The 20441-nt window shown below is 38.3% G+C and overlaps 1 protein-coding gene and 1 pseudogene across 4 annotated transcripts; one reads left to right on the forward strand and one right to left on the reverse strand.

Annotated features, from left to right (window-relative positions):
- The first annotated feature begins 7079 nt into the window (after positions 1 to 7079).
- LOC103950126 (metal-nicotianamine transporter YSL1) lies at positions 7080 to 10182 on the forward strand. 4 transcript variants are annotated; one of them, XM_048566646.1, is made up of 7 exons: positions 7080 to 7288; positions 7375 to 7811; positions 7901 to 8073; positions 8310 to 8404; positions 8594 to 8728; positions 8814 to 9118; positions 9215 to 10182. In XM_048566646.1, the coding sequence occupies exons 2-7, from the start codon at positions 7445 to 7447 to the stop codon at positions 10132 to 10134; spliced, it is 1995 nt and encodes a 664-aa protein (XP_048422603.1). In that variant the 5' UTR covers positions 7080 to 7288; positions 7375 to 7444; the 3' UTR covers positions 10135 to 10182. The 4 variants fall into 4 exon arrangements, with proteins under 4 accessions (XP_048422603.1, XP_009359555.2, XP_009359553.2 ...); XM_009361280.3 differs by having other exon boundaries at positions 7427 to 7811; XM_009361278.3 differs by having other exon boundaries at positions 7081 to 7364; positions 7433 to 7811.
- A 278-nt stretch (positions 10183 to 10460) lies between these two features.
- Positions 10461 to 18652, reverse strand: LOC125469364 (annotated as a pseudogene).
- Between the last annotated feature and the right edge of the window lie 1789 nt (positions 18653 to 20441).

A 20441-nucleotide genomic window follows, 5' to 3' on the forward strand; every position in this document is an offset into this window, starting at 1 on the left:
ACAATCAGCAAAACAAGCTGTAAACATATCACTTGTCAAGGGTTCCAAATATCTAATGATAGATGGTGAATCAAAACCTACATAAATTCCCAGTTTGCGCTAAGATCCCATTTTAGTGCGTTGTGGTGGTGTAATAAGTAAATAAAAAGCACCACCAAAAACTCGTAAATGTGAAATGTTTGGTTGATGAGTATTGGTGGTTGGCTATAGGTCTCAATCGAACCAATGATACATCATGTAAGATGGCATGTCTTCATGCAGAAATAGGCAAATTTGTGTTCATAAGCAAAGTGTTAGCTATTAACTGAAGCCGCTTGATCAATGTTTCTGCTAAACCATTTTGAGTATGGACATGAGGAACAGGGTGTTCAACATCAATGCCAAATGTCATGCAATAATCATCAAAAGTTTAAGATGTAAATTCACCAGCGTTATGAAGTCGGATTGATTTAATGGGATAATCGGGGAACTGTGTTCGCAACTTAATTATCTGAGCAAGACATCTCGCAAAAGCTACATTCCGAGTGAAGGAAGATTTGTGAAAAACATGTTCATTTAAGCAACATCAATAGCATGCAATTAACAATTAAAGGCGGAATCATGCTTGTATGCACTTAAAAACAAAACATTTACCCATGAAATTCAAAGTCTAGTAGATAGGTGAACCAAGACTCAACTCAAAATAAAGTGAGTTGAGAAATCAATACCTTTGTAGATTCCTCTTTGCATAAGCAAAGGCTAATCACCCAAAGAGAGGGCCTTCATTCCTTGCATCTTAGATCCATGGATTTGGATGGATGAAAAGGTTTCTCCAAGTTCCCAAAATTGAGAACCTCTAAGTCTCCACACCAAGGTATATTGAAGAAGAAATGAGTGACCTAGAGGAAGTAAGATTGCTAGATTTTCCCCTCTAGATTGGCCAAAATTTTAGAGAGAAAGGAGAGCTTGTGCTCTCATCCTTTCCCCCAAAATAACCCTTAGTAAATTTTAGGCTATAAAGTCCTTTATATAGTCCCTTCAAATAAGTGACCTAATGGACCAAAAGCCCTATTCTTTTACACATGGCTAGCCTATAGGTTTATTGGGCTTTCAAGCCCTTTGTTTTATTCAAGTTGTCATACAACTTGAGTTAATGGGCTTGACATTCAAATCCCATTGGGCCTTGCGGCCCAAAACTAACCCGAGGTCTTTAACGAACTTATTCGTTTGATTAATTAACATATTAATTAATCCTAGCCTTAGATAAATAATTAAACCATTTAATTATTCTTACTCATCTCCGTTGAATCTTCAATCTCTACCTTACACGGTGTACGATCCATTAGGTTCCTTTTAGCGAGGCATTGGGCGATTCAAACTCTTTCAAATCGATTGTGAATTGAAACTTACTTTCAATTCTCCTGTTAGTGATAATACACTTTTAGGGCTTCCACAAACCATGAGTGACACCTAGCAGCATATCATGGTTACCCAAGCTAATCAGAAGAGGTGGAGAACCTATTCAGTTTAGGATTACAAATGCAATACGGTCTTTCTCTAATACAATACTCTTGACCACATTGTTTGGTTTGATAGTTTATTCATGTCTACTATCCAATGTGAATCTTTGTACTTATATGATTACCTTGAATGTGATCTGGAACGCATTCCAACATCTCATTCATACTCTGGCCAGAGATTCCAAATCATATCATAGAGTATTCTCCCTCAAACAGTTTGAAGGTTAGAGATCCCTTGTTGCGCATTCACTTGCCTCCATGGCTAAGTGGCTTAACCCCAACGATGCCGTGGACACCCTGATAGAGTGACGTTGACATAATCAAAGATTAAGGACCTAACCACAAGACAACTGTGATGCCTCAGGTCAAAAGACTAATTTGCATTATCCCAACCATGAGTTCTCATGTGACATGAATATGAGAACTCTTCGTTGATCGTGTTCAGTGAACTCATTCTCTATTGAGCACCTACGTACTTATCTTGATGTCACACACACCAATGACTCGAGACTAGTCACTCTCCCTGAGAGAAGACATAGCACGTACTGATCTTAACGGACTGTCAATGCCCAATTGACAATCCTATGATCAGGAACGTTTAGGATGTGTCAACGAAAGAATGGTCTCATGAATCTAACATCTTTAGATCGCATTCTTCCAATCACATATTCCTTGGACTTATCGTTTAAGCATATAACATTTATATTAGACGGCTCAAACAATAATCTTTACCCTTTACATTTAAACTACATTAGTTTGAAATGAACTACATTAGTTTGAAATGTCCGTAAAGTATCATCATATGATTGGTTTTAGGGCACATTTCCAACACCGAGTAGACAAGAGACAAACATGTGACCATCGGGTAGATGCATCAACGAAAACCATAAAATATCGAAATGGTCCACATGATGGTTGAATAAGCCCACAAATATCCCCTTGAATTATTTGTAGAAATGATGGGGGTTCAACATCAACCTTTAGTTGTGATGGTCTAATTACTAACTTTCCTTGAGAACAAGCCTTGCAAGGATTATCATTTGAGATAGTAATGTGTCTGCTCAATAATGGATGTCCATTAGAGTTAGTAATGATTCTATGCATCATGGTAGATCCTAGGTGACCCAGACGGTCATACCAAAGCATGTAAACCTTTGAATCAATGAACTTCTGGTTCATGACAGTATGTGATTCAACTGTCCTTATGCATATATAATACAATCCACTCGTCAAACCACGCAACGTCTCCAATATACGCTTCTGGGTATCATTGGAGGTAATGCATAGATACTCCACATTTTCTGCACTTTTTGTTTCAATTTGGTATCCATTTAAACATATGTCTTTAAAACTCAACAAATTTTGAGTAGATCGAGTAGCGTACAACGCATTCTGTATGGACAATATTGTTCCATTTGGTAACATAATTTGGGCTTTCCTTGAGCCTTCAATCACATCTGATTGCCCTGATATTGTTGTTACCCTTACTTTCGTAAGCATCAATCTTGAGAAATACTTTCAATCTCGAAATATTGTATGCGTGGTTGCACTGTCTGTAAGGAAAATAGCTCCACTATTTCTCATGTTTTGAGAATAACCATAGTTTTTATCCATGCTCTTTGAGTAAGGGAATCACAGTTAAAAGCAAGTTATAATAGGAAATTTAAATGTCACTTTTATTGAATCTGAAATGCTAGTTTTGAACTACAAGTTTAGTACATCAAATATAAACGATTTAGTCGGACCGATATACTTCATTCCCCCTTTCCACAATGAAGTCCGAGACATCTAGGTAGGTTGTGTTCAACTGCCCTGATAAGTCACATACTGGATCAGGTATATCCATTGGTTTAGCCTGGTCAAGAAAATTGGTCTCGACACCCTTCTTTTTTAGGAAGGCTTAATACAGATCCACCAGATGTTTTGGGGTACGATAAGTACGCGCCCAGTGCCCATTGCCACAACACCTATGGCATGCTTCTTCATAGTTTCTGGGAGCATTGTTCATATGAGCTCTGCCTTTGTGGCAATTTATATTTTTGAAGCTTGGGCTTGAATTATACTTTAGAACTTGGTTGTGAAACTGGATGCCATGATTCTTGCCTTTCCCATTCGACCGTCCTCGCCTGTGGCCACGTCCTCATTTATGATTATTGCCACCATAGTATGTGGCATTCACTTCTGGGAATGGTACAGATCCAGTAGGTCAGGAATGATGATTTTTCAGCAGGAGCTCATTGTGTTGTTCAGCAACCAGGAGCACAGAGATCAGTTGGTTATATTCAGTGAAACCTCGCCCTCTATACTACTTCTGCAAGAGCACGTTAGAAGAATGAAAGGTTCTAAAAGTCTTTTCCAGCATATCTTCCTCAGTGATGGTTTCCACACAGAGTTTCATCTGAGAACTAATTCTGAACATCGCAGAATTGTACTCAGCCACTGACTTGAAATCCTGGATTCTTAAGTGAGTCCACTCATAATGAGCTCTTGGAAGAATCATCATTTTCTGGTGATTGTATCTGTTTCTTAACGCCTTCCAAAGAGCTAACGGATCTTCAACCGTTAGGTACTTGTTTTTTAGTCCTTCATCAAGGTGGTGACGGATAAAGATCATGGCCTTCGTCCGATCTTGAGAAGATGCACTGTTCTCCTCCTTGATTGTGTCTGCAAGATTCCCTGCCTCCAGATGGATCTTGACATCCACTACCCAGGTAAGGTAGTTTTTCCCAGTAATGTCTAAGGCAACAAAATCAAGCTTTGCCAAGTTCGCCATTTTCTTTTCTAAAAGAAAATTGAGATGTGTAAGAACTTGCAATAATATGTAATCTAGGGGATGTAGTTTTAGAACTTTTGGTTCTTACAAATTCTTCATTTTGATTTTCAGGCCAAAATGATAAGCACTTGAAACTTCTGGCTCGAGATTTACATGATCAATAAGGAAAGTGATTGTACTGCACCATTCTCATAACATAGGATGGGCGATCATTCCGCACCACTCAAGTAGCAGGAAAATTGAAATATACAGAGTAGGGTGCGCGATTATACCGCACCACCAAAAATTGCAATGAAATTAAACACAATTAATTGATCATCTAGATCGCCATAAAGATATTCCGTAAAGGATCATCATCCCAATTTAACCACTTCATTTCATTGGGAGGCATTCACCACTCCTACCCCCAACACTTTTGTCATAATTCATAAGGGCACACCTAGGAATGGGCAAATATCCACGAGTATGGGTAACTGCAGTTATCCGCCATTTAAAATTCACAGTTACGGTTATGGGTAACCGTGTAAACAAATAAACAGTTATTGGCATAACCATTTACCCATGAAATTTAAATTGACGGTTATGAGGATTACTCGCGATTATAAATGGGTACTCGTTTGATTGTTTATTTTAATAAGTGTAAAATTTAAAGAAAAAACTAAAAACCCTAAAATTAATTGGGATACTAATTCAATTTACATTTTTTTGTAGGCCTTTTTTATGACAACGAGTCGATGAGACTTTATAATTAGACGGACAGACGGACTAAAGCATTAGAGTACTCGAAAGTCTAGTGCTGTAAACTTTGTGGTAATGGGAATTTGGAAAGTTTCAACATCTTTGTTTTTTGATTAATTTTTGCTAGTTACACTTGTATGGATTAGAAAAGACAAATAGTTTCCAACATTTAAGCTCAAATCCTGTTGAACCGAAGCAATCATGATCGTAGGTAGTAGCCCCATTTAACATGTCCTAATCCTTAGTCATACCTCTATCTCTACTCAGGTTTTGGATAGATGATGCCCAAAGGGTTTTCACATTGTTGAGCATTGATGAATTTGAAAAGACCCGTAATACCACAAGAAGCTTTGACAAACAATGTTCAAGTCTTTTCCAAACATTGCTTTGAATACATAAACTTAGTCCACAATGGCAGCTAATGAACATTTTGTTTCTATTTACCTATAAATGGGTAAAAATCGTGTAAACGGGTGAAAAAAATGGTAAATGGGTAAAAAATAGTAAACGGGTAAATGAGTAAGCGAGTATCTGGTTATGGTTATATGGGTATGCGATTATGAATACGATTAACTATTTATAAATGGTTATGGGTATGAATATAATTGTTTATGCAATTATCCAACGGGTAAACAGTTATGTGGATAAAGGCTTAAACGGTTATGAGTAATACCCACGGTTACCCGTTCACTATAACCATTGCCCATCCCTAAGCACACCTTGTGAAAGAGGTGATTTGACCCACAACTCTACAACTTACAGATTCCCAATGGTCCAATTTATCCACTTCATTTCATTGGGAGGAAATCACCAGTCCTCCCCCAACACTTTTATCCTAATTCATAAGGGCACACCTTGTGAAAGAGAAGAAACAGAAATAAGGTCAATGATAAGGTCAGCTAGTAAGGCAAATGTCTGTGCAGTAGGATAGAGACTTACATTTCATCCTCGAGTTTTAGATAATAATATAATGTTATGCAGAAAGTTAATATATAAAATATTGTATTATTGGTCACGATATGCGAGCAAGTTATACAATGTCTGTGTAGGTAAGTCTTTCCCGTCAACTAGCCAAATCATGTGTCCCATATTGTGATCAATATTCTAATTCGTTTGCCTTGCTCTATATCAAGCACTTTGGTTGGTACTTTTGCAAGTGGTTGAATTTATATAAAAACAAAGATCATAACATGAAATATTAGGAGTGGTTCTGTATAAGATCCCAAACCGAAAATGAGATTCCGAATCTCAAATCGAAAATGTGTAGGATAAGAATTCAAAGACCAATTCTGTATCAAAATTTCGGTATTCCTAATTTTCGGAATTCCCGAAATGTTTTCGGTATTTCGGAATGGATTGGGATTGGATTTTGGGTTTTGGGCCTTTGAGCTTTTGGGTTGAAATTTGAGATTTTTTGTTTATGTGGGCTAAAATTTGGTTTTTTACCTCATATTAATTTGAGTTTTTTAGTTAAAATTTAGCCTGCATAAAAAAAAATCTCAAATTTTAGGTTTTTTATCTCATATTAACCAAAATGTGGGCTAAAATTTGGGCTTTTGGTATCTCGAAATGTTCCCCAATTTCATATTAATTGAAATTTAGATTTTTTATCTCATATTAATTTGAAATTCCACACCAATTGAAATGCCAACTCATTTATACCAAAGTCAAATTGATGTTCCAAACTACTTAATTTCATACTTCTATTTCTAATTAGTTTATTATCAAACTACTTAAATTCAACATTCAACATGCATGCAACCAAAATAAATATATATATATATATATATATATATATATATTGGTTTGGTTCAGGATTCTCGAACTATTGAATATGTAATCTCAATTCCCGTACCAAAAGGTTTGGGATCAATTTGGTATTAATCCCAAAAATTTTGGTATTATCGGTTGATGAATTTTTCAGTATGGGATTGGGATTTTTTTGGTTTGGGACTTTTCGGGAAAAATTTATAGCCCTAGATATTTCTACCAAGTCTGAAATTTCTAGTGATAAGATATATTCATGTGGTTTTGGAATTTGTAGGCTTGTGGGCAGAGAAAAATGACGAGGATAGATCCGTCCAAGTACTAATTTCTGCACTTTGTGGGCTATATATATTCATCAAGGAAGCATCCTTTTTCTCTGTCTAGTTCACTGCAATAGGCAGCACCAAATATTTTCATCCACTTTTCAAGATTATGTAATTTCATAGCCAAGCTAGTCTAGTCTTGAGCTCGAGGATCGGAAAAAGGGAGGACTAAAATAAAACAACTCAAGGTACATTCATGCATGAGTGATCTCCTAAGAAGTTCTCGTGTTGCATCCTCTTCTTTCTATTCATTCAAAAAAAAAGGTAATTTCAGGCATGGATTCCCTTTGAAACTCTATTTTTGTTCCCATTGCCTGACAAACAAGCAACAGGACTTTGAACTCATGAACATGGAGCTGGAAGCAAGGGAGAAGAAGGAGATAGAGAGGGATGACATGGAAGAAGAGACAATAGTTCAATCCGAGGGGCCGGTTGGGGCAATCCTTCCATGGACACAGCAGCTAACATTCCGAGGAGTCGTTGCAAGCATAGTGATTGGAATGGTGTACAGTGTGATAGCCATGAAGCTAAATCTCACAACTGGGATTGTTCCTAATCTCAATGTCTCTGCTGCTCTCCTCGCGTTCGTGTTCATCAGAACGTGGACGAACCTGCTCAAGAAGGCGGGATTTAATTCGAAACCCTTCACTCGGCAGGAGAATACTATGATTCAGACTTGTGCAGTTGCTTGTTACAGTATTGCTGCGGGAGGTACTTTTATTTTTCTTTATATGTTATATTAATTTGTAAATTAATGTTTCTTAAACATTGTATAACTTTAAACTTTCTTTGTTAAACAGGTGGATTTGCGTCTTATTTGTTGGGATTAAACAAGAAGACATATCTGCTGTCCGGTGTGAACACAGAAGGAAACCCTGCAACTGCTGTTAAGGAACCTGGGCTTGGTTGGATGACAGGCTTCCTTTTTCTAGTCTGTTTTGTTGGCCTTTTTGTCTTGATTCCTCTAAGAAAGGTACTGATTTTATAGTCTTTGTTTCTTTTTTTCTTATCTCGTTACTATCGAGCAATATTGGGAAGATTCAAACTCAGGACCTTTGGGTTAGGGTAAATGATGTTAATCCCTTGAGAATTCGAACTCAAGGTCTCGATTGATCAGAATTCGAACTCAACTGAAGATTTCGAGGAGATAAATATGGTTTATTTTTCCTTTTAAGTAGATTTTTATATGGATTTTTTGTTTATTCACAGATTATGATAGTTGACTTGAAGTTGACTTATCCAAGTGGTTTGGCAACTGCGGTTCTCATCAATGGCTTCCATACTCAGGGAGATAAAATGGCCAAGTAAACATCTACCAACACTTCCCCTTATCTCTCCTTTGAAAGCCATATATGTTTTTCTTAATAGAAACGATATTAAAACTAGGTGCATATGAGGGAGTACATCCGCTCTAACCAATGTAGTTACGCCACGTCTGCTCTTAAAAAGTCGTATTAGAAGCAAAACTCAACACTGGTTATGATCATTTGCAGGAAGCAAGTACATGGCTTCATGAAGTATTTTTCAGTCAGCTTCCTGTGGGGATTCTTCAAGTGGTTTTACAGTGCTAGAGCAGAATGTGGATTCTCACAATTCCCCACGTTCGGATTGCAAGCTTGGAAAAACACGTACGAAAAATCGATCACTCATTTGTTTCTCCCTGCTTCTGCTTTTTGTTAGTGATCCTTTATAATTTGCCGCCATCTGTTGCAGGTTCTACTTCGATTTCAGCATGACCTTCGTCGGAGCAGGCATGATATGTTCACATCTAGTAAACCTGTCCTTACTTTTTGGGTCTGTGCTCTCTTTCGGTGTACTGTGGCCGCTCATAGGTCGGCGTAAAGGACATTGGTTCCCGGAGAGTTTAGACGAAAACGACATGAAGAGCTTGTATGGTTACAAGGTTTTTCTCGCAGTTGCCCTAATCCTTGGTGACGGGCTTTACAATTTCGTCAAGATTCTGGTTTGCACCATTGTTAATATTTATGTCAGATTGAAAAACAAGAATCTCCAATTGGGTAATAAAATCAGCCTCTTAATTTCCTTTTGTTTTATGCTGCTGTGCTGTGTCTTTTTAGTTTAAGTTTTTGCTAATCAGCTTCTTCTCCCTGCAGATGTCGAGGGCAAGGTGAAGCCGATCGAAAAAAAACAAAACGAAATCTTCCTCAGCGAAAACATCCCTACGTGGGTTGCAGTCGCCGGATACGTTGTCTTTTCCATCATTTCTGTCATCACGATCCCGATGATGTTCCCGGAGCTCAAATGGTATTATGTTATAGTAGCCTACATACTTGCTCCATCTCTTGCATTCTGCAATGCTTATGGAGCTGGTCTAACCGATCTAAACATGTCCTACAACTATGGAAAAGTTGCCCTCTTTGTGCTGGCAGCAATGACGGGAAAAGAGCATGGTGTGGTGGCAGGGCTTGCGGGCTGCGGCGTCATCAAATCGGTCGTCAACGTGGCATGTATTCTGATGCAAGATCTCAAGACAGCCCATCTAACTTTCACCTCTCCCAGGGCAATGTTTGTGAGCCAAACCCTTGGCACTGTACTAGGCTGTGTGACAGCTCCTCTCAGCTTCTTCCTATTCTACAAGGCGTTCGATGTGGGAAACCCGCACGGAGAATTCAAGGCTCCTTACGCCTTGATCTACAGAAACATGGCGATCCTAGGCGTTCAAGGCTTCTCGGCGCTGCCTCAGCATTGCCTGCAGCTCTGCTATGGCTTTTTTGCTTTCGCGGTTCTAGTTAACGTAGTCAGAGATTTTTCACCGAAGGTCGGAAAATGGATGCCACTTCCAATGGTCATGGGCGTTCCATTTCTAGTTGGGGCATACTTTGCCATAGACATGTGCCTTGGGAGTCTGATTGTGTTTGTATGGCACAAGATTAACAACAAGAAGGCTGTGCTAATAGTTCCGGCGGTTGCTTCTGGATTGATTTGCGGCGAAGGGTTGTGGACTCTCCCCGCATCGGTTCTTGCTCTGGCCAAAGTAAAACCCCCAATGTGCATGAAATTTTTGGGTTCCTAGAGTGAAAACGCTTTATACATACATACATACATACATACATACATATATCTGTGGTTAGTGAGAAATGGGTACAAAAAACTAAAGGGCACATCATAGCAATTAGTATTTAGTATAGGGAAGAATGGTAGCAAGTTGTATCCGATCCTACACAATAAAAATTTATTCTTGTCACCGAAAACCGAAGGAATCCGAGGTAAAACTTGAGAAGAGATACAAAAAGTGGTTCAACAGAGTGAAATCTGACTATGCAAAGAAAAATTGTATTGATCGTGTCAAAAAATTCGTGATATACAGAGTTTATTCAAACGAGTCATTCTTAATCGTAAAATTATACATCACTTGAAACAAATCAAGGAACTGATGATACATTAAACGAAAAATAAAAACTACGCTAAATCAGTCTGTTACAATACCTGCCAGAACATCACTCTTACCCCGCGCATAGATAGTGTAGACTAGACGGATTGCATCAAGCCATTTATCAAGGAATTCCCATGGATCAGCAACCTGGAGGTTGAACATTCGCATAGAATCAGTTTTTTATATAGAAATGCAATGTTTTAAGTCCATTTTTTATGCACTTGACAGACCGCCGAAGGTTTTTTATGATTTGTTGCCATCACAAAGAACAAAAGAACTTGTCTTCAAATAAAGAATTTTATCTGTTACAAGGGGCATTCCTTACCAGACAGACGGGTCCATGAATTGTATCAATGCAGAGGCCTGCACCAGGTTGTAAAGTCTGTTAGTGTTTGAGCAACTTTTGAGCTAAATCTCTCTATGTATTTGTAATCAATTCAACAAGTAATTGAAATGGATTCAAACCTTGAATATCAGAGATGAACTTTTGGGGAAGGAGTATGTTGCTCCCTCGAATCTACTTTGGATTCGTTGCATAAAACTCGGCTACAAACCAGCTATATAGTCGTTGCCAACACACCAAAGCATCGTGACTATGATCACGTGCAACTCACATAGTTTCACTTAACATATAACAAACTGGACACGTGTCAAGTTATACACCATTGAGATGATATAATCTTGACTGTTTATTACAAATATATAAACTTAGCAAAGAACAACACTTAGACATTTTCAAGCTTCTTCTTCTTCTTTCATATTGCAACAACGTTGAATGCTTGATCCAGTTGCCATGCTTATGCACCAACACTCCCTTCTAAACTAGTAGATGGTTTAACTCCAAGCTTCTCTCTGAGTGTGCAAAATCGATCTTTTGGCAGGGCCTTGGTGAAAATATCAGCAAGTTGATCTTCAGACTTGCAATAGATTAGCTTGATGATGTTTGACTACAATTGTTAGATCCCACATCGCCAAGGGGAGTGGATCCTCTATGCCTTATATTTACATTCCCACCTCCTTTAGCACGAGGCTTTTTGGGAGCTCACTGGCCTCGGAGTTCTGATGAACTCCAAAGTTAAGCGAGTTTAGGCTAGAGCAATCCCATGATGAGTGACCTACTGGGAAGTTGCTCGTGAGTTCCTAGAAACAAAACCGTGAGGGCGTGGTCAGGGCCCAAAACGGACAATATTGTGCTACGGCGGAGCCAGTTTGGGATGTGACAACATTGCTTCTCGAATGTAATGATATCTTCTTCCAATGTGCTTTGTTCCTTGATGGAGCACAGGATTTCTTGTCATAGCAATGGCAAATATATTGTCACAGTAGAGTGGAGTAACTTCAGTTTGCTCTTCACCAAAATTTTGAAGCACAATCCTCAACCACACTGCTTGAGTGGTTGCTTCAATTGCACTCATGTACTCACCTTCAGCTATTGACAGAGCCACACTATGTTGTTTAACCAAGGCCCAAGAGAAAACCCCACTTCCAAAAGAGAAAGCATATCCGGATGTGTTTTTCATATCAATTTCATTCACACTCTAATAACTGTCACAATAATCTATGAGAATTGATTCTTTTCCTTTCTCATACTCAATCCCATAGTCTAATGTGCCTTGTATATATCTAAGAACCCTCTTTGCTGCTCTCAAATGCTTATTTGATGGTCCATGCATGAATCTAGCAAGTAGACTAGCTGCAAAACATAATGTCTGGTCTTGTTGCAGTTAAGTACAACAGATTTCCTACCAATTGCCTATATACATTCTCATCTATTTTCTCACATTCATCCTCTTTCTTAAGCTTGTCACTCGCCACCAATGGAGTGATAATAGGTTTGCAGTCATTCAATCCAAATTTCTACAGCAAACTAACTGCATATTTCCTTTGATTAATGAAGATCCCATATTTGTAATATTCCCATGCCAAGAAAGTGATATAACATATCCAAATATGTCATTTCATATATGTTCATCATGTTAGACTTGAACTCTTTTAACAACTCAGTGCTGCTACCTGTGTAGATAATGTCATCTACATAGATAGAGACAATGATGCTTTCACTTTCTCCCCTTGACTTCATATACAAGGTTGCCTCACTTGGACTTCTAGTGAATCCAGAATTGTGCAAATGAGTATCAGTTTCTTCATACCATGTCCTTGGGGCTTGCTTTAATCCATACAAAGCCTTTTTCAGTTTATAGACTTTGTCTTTTGCACCCTGCACTACAAATCCCTCAGGTTGATCAATGTAAACTTCCTCTTGCAACACTTCCTTAAGAAAAGCTGATTTCACATCAAGTTGAACTAGCTTCCACTTCTTTTGAGTTGTTAAGGTAATGAGAGTCCTAGAGGTATCCAATCTTGCAACAGGAGCAAATGTTTAATTGAAATCAACACCAGGCTTTTGTGTATAATCTTTGGCAACAACTCTTGCCTTGTGCTTCTGAATTGTCCCATCCAGATTCAATTTGGTCTTGTATATTTACTTCACTCCAACAATAGGTTTGCCTGATGGTCTATCAACCAAATTCCCAGGTCTTGTTTTTCACTGTCATCTCCATTTCAACATTCATTACTTTCTTCCAAGCTACATCAGTGGATGCATCAATGTAGCATTCTGGTTCAATCATGCTAACATTGCATCTAGCATATATTTCACTTAGTGACTTTTCTTCAACTGGTGTGGTATTGGTAAAACTAGATTCACCAATCTCAGTTTGCGAATCAATGACCCTTTGAGTAACACAGTCACTCCCTTCTAGTTGAATGTCATCTCTCAATGGTAATGGATTAATCTCAAGTAAATTTAGAATGATAGGAAATGATAGTTTCTCACCATTTTCTGCATTCTAACTGCAAGTACCCTTCTCATCAATTACAACACTTCTAGATAGAAATATCTTCTAGGTACTCAAATTGTAGATTTTGTATCCTTTTTCCATCTTCCCATATCCAACAAAGATACTTTTCATAAATGATTCATCAATTTTCTGTCTTAATTGTCCAGGTATGTGACCATAATAGATACACCCAAACACCTTTAAATGTTGAATACCTAGCTTCCTAACACTAAAAGCTTCAAATGAAGTTTTGTAACATCTCACATCATCCAGGGGAGTGGATCTTGTAAGCCTTATATGTATATTTCCATCTCTACCTAGCACGAGGCCTTTTGGGCGAGTAGCGCGCGACAGCAATCCCATGATGGGTGACCCACTGGGAAGTTCTCGTGTGAGTTCCCAAAAACAAAATCGTAAGGGTGTGGTCAGGGCTCAAAACGGACAATATCATGCTACGGTGGAGTCGAGCCCAGGATGTGGTGAGGGCCCGAGCCGGGATGTGACAGTTTGGTATCAAAACCAATCCCTGGCCGAATGTGTGCCTACAAAGACGTCGGGCCCCTAAAGAGGGTGGACTGTAACATCCTACATCACCCAGGGTAGTGGATCCTGTAAGCCTTATATGTATATTCTCATCTCTACCTAGCACAAGGCCTTTTGGGAGCTCACTGGCTTCGGAGTTCATCAGAACTCTGAAGTTAAGCGAGTATTGCGTGAGAACAATCCCATGATGGGTGACTTACAGGGAAGTTCTGGTGTGAGTTCCCAAAAACAAAATCGTGAGGGCATGGTCGAGGTCCAAAGCAGACAATATCGTGCTACGGTGGAGTTGAGCCTGGGATGTGGTGGGGGCCCGGGTTAGGATGTGACAAGTTTTGTGTTCCACAGCCTTGGTTGGACACCTATAGAGTAAGTACACAACTGTGTTAACAGCTTCTCCCCAGAACTCAAAGGGTAAATGCTTGTCATGAAGCATACTTTTAGCCATTTTAACAATGGTTCTATTCTTCCTCTCAGCAACACCATTTTGCTTTGGAGAATAAGCCACAATCAACCGTCTCTCAAGCCCTAAGTCTTCACAGAATTGAATAAACTCATGAGAGTTGTACTCTCCACCTCTGTCACTTCTTAACTTTAGAATTTTGTAGCCACTCTGCAATTCAACCATGGCTTTGAATTTCTTAAACACTTCTGATTTGTGATATAGGAGATAAACCCAACACATTCTGGTGGCATCATCAATGAATGTCAAGAAATATATGTTCCCTCCAAATGTTGTGACTTGCATTGGTTCACACACATCTGAGTCAACAAGTTCCAGAGGCTTGCTTACTTTTCAAGTCAACTCTTTACTGAATGCATCTCTGTGCTATTTTCCAACAATACACCCTTCACAGACACCAGTTGATTTCTTAAGTTTGGGTAAACCCAGCACCATTTCTTTATTAGACAACAATTTCAAGCTATTAAAATTCAAATGCCCTAGCCTTTTGTGCCACTCCCAAGCATCACCCTCAATATTAGCCTTTAGTGCAAAACCATTCATATCTTCCATAAGTAGTGGAAAACACTTATTACTAGTCATCTATACTGTAACAACATGACTCTCAAAACCTCTATCTTTAAAGATTGCAACCTGATCATCTCCAAATAATAAGAAATAACCATGCTGCATCATTTGCCCCACACTTAGAAGATTTTCATCTAGTCCTGGCAATAGCATTACTTCTTTAATATGTCTGGTAACATTCTTGGTTTCAATCACCAAGGTTCCTTTTGCACTAGCTTGAACAATCTGTCCATTCCCCATTTTGATTTTTGTTGAAACACTTATATCCAGATTAATCAACATAGACTCATGTGAAGTCATGTGGTTGCTACATCCACTGTCAATATACCAAACATGTTCACTTTTGACTATTGCAGCATAATTACAAGCAAAGAACATAGAGGTTTTCCTCTCTATTTGTTGTGCCACTTGAACATGTTGAACTGGTTTACTTCTGCAATATCTGGCAAAGTGATTGAATCTGCCATAGTTGTGACACTTTGGCTTTCCCTTAAATCAGCATTCACCATAGTGTACATTCCCACAGACTTTACATGTCTCTACTGTGTTCTCCTTGTTAAACCAAGGTTTGGCAGCATATTGAGGCCTATCATTAGCCTCAAAATCACCCTTCTTATCTCTAAATTTGAAAGGTTTCTTCCCCTTGTACCCAGTGGTCTGTGATCCGCTTTTGTTTTGAATACTAAGACTGTTAAATGCCTTATCACTCACTTCCTCATCTTCAATATGCCTTTTCAACCTTTGCTCAAATCCTTTTAGAGTTGCAACAACCTCATTTGGATCAATCTCATCCAATATCTTAGTTCCCTCAATGATAGAAACCATGTTATCATATGCAGAAGTTAGACTAATTAACATTTTCTCAACTGGTCTCTTGTTTGGCAATGTTTCACCAAACATCTTCATCTTATTCACAAGACCAGATAATCTAGCTAGATAATCGGAGAGAGATTCATTATTTCTCATCCTAGCATATTCAAAATCACGGCAAATACCTTGTAAAATCACGGCAAAATCACGGCAAATACCTTGAATTCTTGCTTTAGAACATCCCAAGCATCCTTTGCAGTCACTTGATTTGCGATTCTAGGAAAGATCTCATCACTCACAGCTCCTCTTTTCAATCACAACACCTTTGCATCTCTGAAGATGAGATCTTGATTAGTAAGGATTTGCTTCTCATCCATTTCATTCCCTTCCTTCGATAATGTGAAGCCATCTTCAACAAGGCTCCACAGATTGTGAGACTTGAATATTGTTTTCATTTTGATACACCAAAATTCATAATTGAGTCTCGTGAATACTAGTGCATGAAGATCGGTGCGAGATGCAGCCATTTTTATGCTTCTAAGTTCTTTGTTGAAAACCCAGATGAACACTCACAGATTCACTCCCAGATTCAAATCCAACCTGGCTCTGAGGCCATGTTTGTGTTTAAGCTACTTTTGAGCTAAATTTCTCTATGTATTTGTAATCAATTCAACAAGTAATTGAAATGGATTCAAAGCTTGAATATCAGAGATGAACTTTGGGGGAAGAAGGAGTACGTTGCTCCCTCAAATCTACATTGGATTCGTTGCATAAAACTCAGCTACAAACCAGCTATATAGTCGTTGCCAACACACCAATGCATCATGACTATGATCACATGCAACTCACATGGTTTCACTTAACATATAACAAACTGAACACGTGTCAAGTTATACACCATTGAGATGATATGATTTTGACCGTTTATTACAAATATATAAACTTGGCTAAGAACAACACTTAGACATTTTCGAGCTTCTTCTTCCTTCATATTGCAGCAACCTTGAATGCTTGATACAGCTGCCATGCTTATACTCCAACAAGGTCAGATCACCACATGCTGAAACAGAAACGATATCTGGAACGTCAACTTTTATAGCTAATTCTACTGATCTACCTGAGATGCCTTGGGGTACATGCTTTTGCTCACTTTTGCTATCCTGCTGAAAGGAAGTAGATGAACAGAAACAACACAAATAAGTAACAAATAGATAAAGAATATACTTGTGGCACAAGCAAGAAAAGTTACTACAATTAATTCAGTTATTGAAAGTGCAGATGATTTTTCTTCGTTTAATATACACTGGAAAATGATAAAGAATTACCTGGTGAAGCCCTTCATTATTCAAAACAAACTCCGACCGTTTCCAATCACTATGAGTTGCAATTGGTTTTCCTGCTGGTGGTGCAGTAAGATATCCAACTTTAAGATATGGTAAAGGAAGCTGTAAAGATTAGAAATTATCATGAAAGCAAACCAAATAAATCAAATTGGTTAAGAAAGAAAACCAATAATCCATTTAAATTATGGATGGAGTATCACATTATCCTAAATGATTAAGATAAGTAACAAACTAACCAATACGGTTCCAAGGTTGTAAATTGCTCGATGGAAATCAAACTGCAACTGAATAGCTGCGCGGAACTGCACCAGAAGAAATTGACATGAGTCATGACAGTATAAATGAGAAACAAACACTTCAAAGATGAAAATAATATTTCTGGTTTCCCATCCACATTCATCCAATCATTCTGATATCTCCGAAAAATTATTATACGGTACCTTACTATTGCAGATCTTACAATTGTTTGCTTTTCTCGTGAAGGAACAATTGCGCTGAGTTCCTAAATTGTTTGCTTTTCTGGAGTTGACGACATGGAGCATAAATATGCCGAGCAAGGAGAAAATTGAAAAAAAAAAGTGGCTGTAGGCCTTGTGAGCGGCTTTTTAGGGCGAGTTTTGTCAATAGATTCTTAACACTTCGTATCCGAGCCAGATTTTGTCACTCAACTATGCTCAAATTTTGTCAAAGAGGTGATCCATAAAAGTGGATTAAAATGATTCGTAATGTATTGGGCATATAATCTTATTTTTTATTTCTTTTAGACAAGAACAAGTTGTTGTCTTAAAATAATTCAAGAGCTCCCGGACACTTTGTATTACTAGCCGACTTCTAGGAATAAGCTGTAACAAGCTACCTGAAGCTTATGGACTTGGTGAAAGAAATGCATCTTTGAACAGGGCTTCTCTAACCCCCCACAAGCCCAATGGAAATCATCCTATTAAAGGCACAGGAAATAGATGAAAGCCTCAAAGTGGAATCTATGAAGCCCACAAAAAAGTAGAACTTCATTGCATAGAACTAATTAAACTCAGGCCTAATATGTTTCTTTAAAAGGCTTTTCGAATCTCTAATAATAGTATTACCTAAGTGGATAAATGGTCTTCGTGGTAATAAGGTTATCGAAAGAGAGTTCCGTAATACAAAAATTAGGACTTGAACTCCTGTGATGTAGTCCGTTAGCAAATTTAGTTCAAAAGTAATTTTTCTGTTAAATGTTCGTTAAATACAGAAATAAAAGTATACTTTGACTTGTGCACATTGAATCTAATTGTTCCTTATTAGTTTCAAACATTATTTTTGGATGAAAAAAAAAAAAAAAAAAAAGATTGGTTGCATCTAGGTTGGCAATTGACAGGTAGTGGTAATAGAACTGCAAGCGGGTGTTTGTTTGACCTTCTTAAGTCGGACTGCACTAGACTAGACATATTGCTAGTGTAGTCTGATGTTTGGTATGCACAAGGATTAAATTTAATGGGATTAGATCCGACTCGCTAAAATTAAACCCCTGGCTAGGAGTTCTTAGCGAAGCACCCCAGAAACCCTCGGACTCGTAAGACCTGCGAAAGAGTGTCGTCGGCGCCCTGCTCCCTCATCGTCATCCTCCTCATCCTTATCTCCGCGTCCTGCTCGCCCGCATCGGCTCCTCTTGTCTGGTAAACTTCGAATCCGAAACTAATTCTTCGATTTGTTTTGCAGATCGTGATATTACGGGGCTTTATTTGACTTACGTGTTTTGGGTTTGAGAAATTTTCAATAATAGGCCTCTGCACTTGAACGAATTAGGGTTTTGATTTTTAGGGTCAAATTGAGATTAGAATTTGGGGTTTTCACATTTTATGCCATTTTCAGTACCAAAATGATGATAATCATCACGAAATTACTGTTGTAAGGGCGGATGCAAAGTTAAATTTGCAATTTAGGTTTAGTTTCAACCGATTTTGGTATCAGGTTGGACTAGAGTTTTTGGATTTTGGTATCGGGTTTGAGAAATTTTCAATAATCCCCCCTTCCTTTGCTTCTATGCCTGTATTAGGATTTAGGCTTAGCAACGAGCTTGTAAAAGTCATGTACAACGTGCTTAGTTGTACATATTCAGTGTGTTGTAATTGTCGTTGCCTGCTCTATGCACTATAGGGAGTTAGGATTGAGCCATTGATACGCTGTAACAAGAAGCCATCGTGCTAAATTGTAATTAGTCATAGTGACATAGCTACAAACCAGTTTCTGCTGAAGCCACTTTCCTTTAAAGAATCTTACTTTCTGTGTATAATATGTAACTGTGAGTTGTATTTGGGTTTAGGGGTTGTGAGTAGCAAATCAATGCTGCATTGCATGAGTTGGGACGGAAACAGCTGTTTGGACTAGTGTTTGTTTTTCTCTTTGGGAGACATATTCTATGCTCCTTATGTACATTTTACTGGACGTAGTTTTGTACTTCTCTTCGTAGATTTCATGTTGTCGATTTCTCAACAATGTATCATTTAGTCAGGTTGTTTGAAATGGTTGTTTAGACAAGTTGTATTGTTTCTCAACAACGTATTTTAGAAATTTGGCGTATAGTCATGTTTAGTGTATGAGAAGTTGCATTGTCCTTGAAGAAGGCGTTCACTGGAGGCGATTTGATTTGTCTTCCTGCCGACACTACTTTTTTAATGAACCCTTGAAGGATTGTGCTTTGCTCGAATTACTATCAAATAAATTATATTCTTTGCTGTATCTTGATTCTGTTAGTATACAGTAATTCTACATGTACTTTGTAGTCCTGCTGCTGTTTGAGCTCTGTCATTGTAATTTTTGTTTTAAGCTTCGTAGTTGGCTTTTCAATTTGAAGTATTGAAACTCTAGGTGCGATTCACAGTTGATGGAATAATTTCACAAGCGGAATAGTTGAGACCATTCATGTCGGTTTTTCTGTTAGTCTTTTGAGCTATGGCTTTTATCTTGAAGCTCTGTTTGTCAGTACGCAATAGTTGAGACCATTCATGTCGGTTTTTCTGTTGCATCATAGTTCTTAGCTGCAACTGTTAAGACTAGAGGAATACAATGATCTTTGCATATGCTAGACTTTCAAGTTTTTTTTTTTTTTTGCCTTATGAACTAATCTTTGCATATGCTTACTTTTTGATATCAGGTTGGACTAGAGTTTCAAGTGTTTTTTGTTCCTCTCTCCGAGAAGTGTATTTCCAGTGTGCAATGATCTTTGCATCCGCTTACGTTTCCTGTTTCAGTATTCTAGCCATTTGGGAAGCTTGAAACTCTGGTGGAAAAGTTGCCTGTGGTAAGAGAGATTTACACTCACTCCTACGACAAGATAGAGTGCAACTGCTACCCCAAATGCAGGCCAGGTAAAATGAAATGCAGCTAAAAGAGTAAGCAAATGCA

The sequence above is a fragment of a genome, unplaced genomic scaffold (assembly GCF_019419815.1).
Source record: "Pyrus x bretschneideri cultivar Hongxiangsu unplaced genomic scaffold, Pyrus_bretschneideri_v1 Contig42, whole genome shotgun sequence".
Lineage (NCBI taxonomy): Eukaryota > Viridiplantae > Streptophyta > Magnoliopsida > Rosales > Rosaceae > Pyrus > Pyrus x bretschneideri.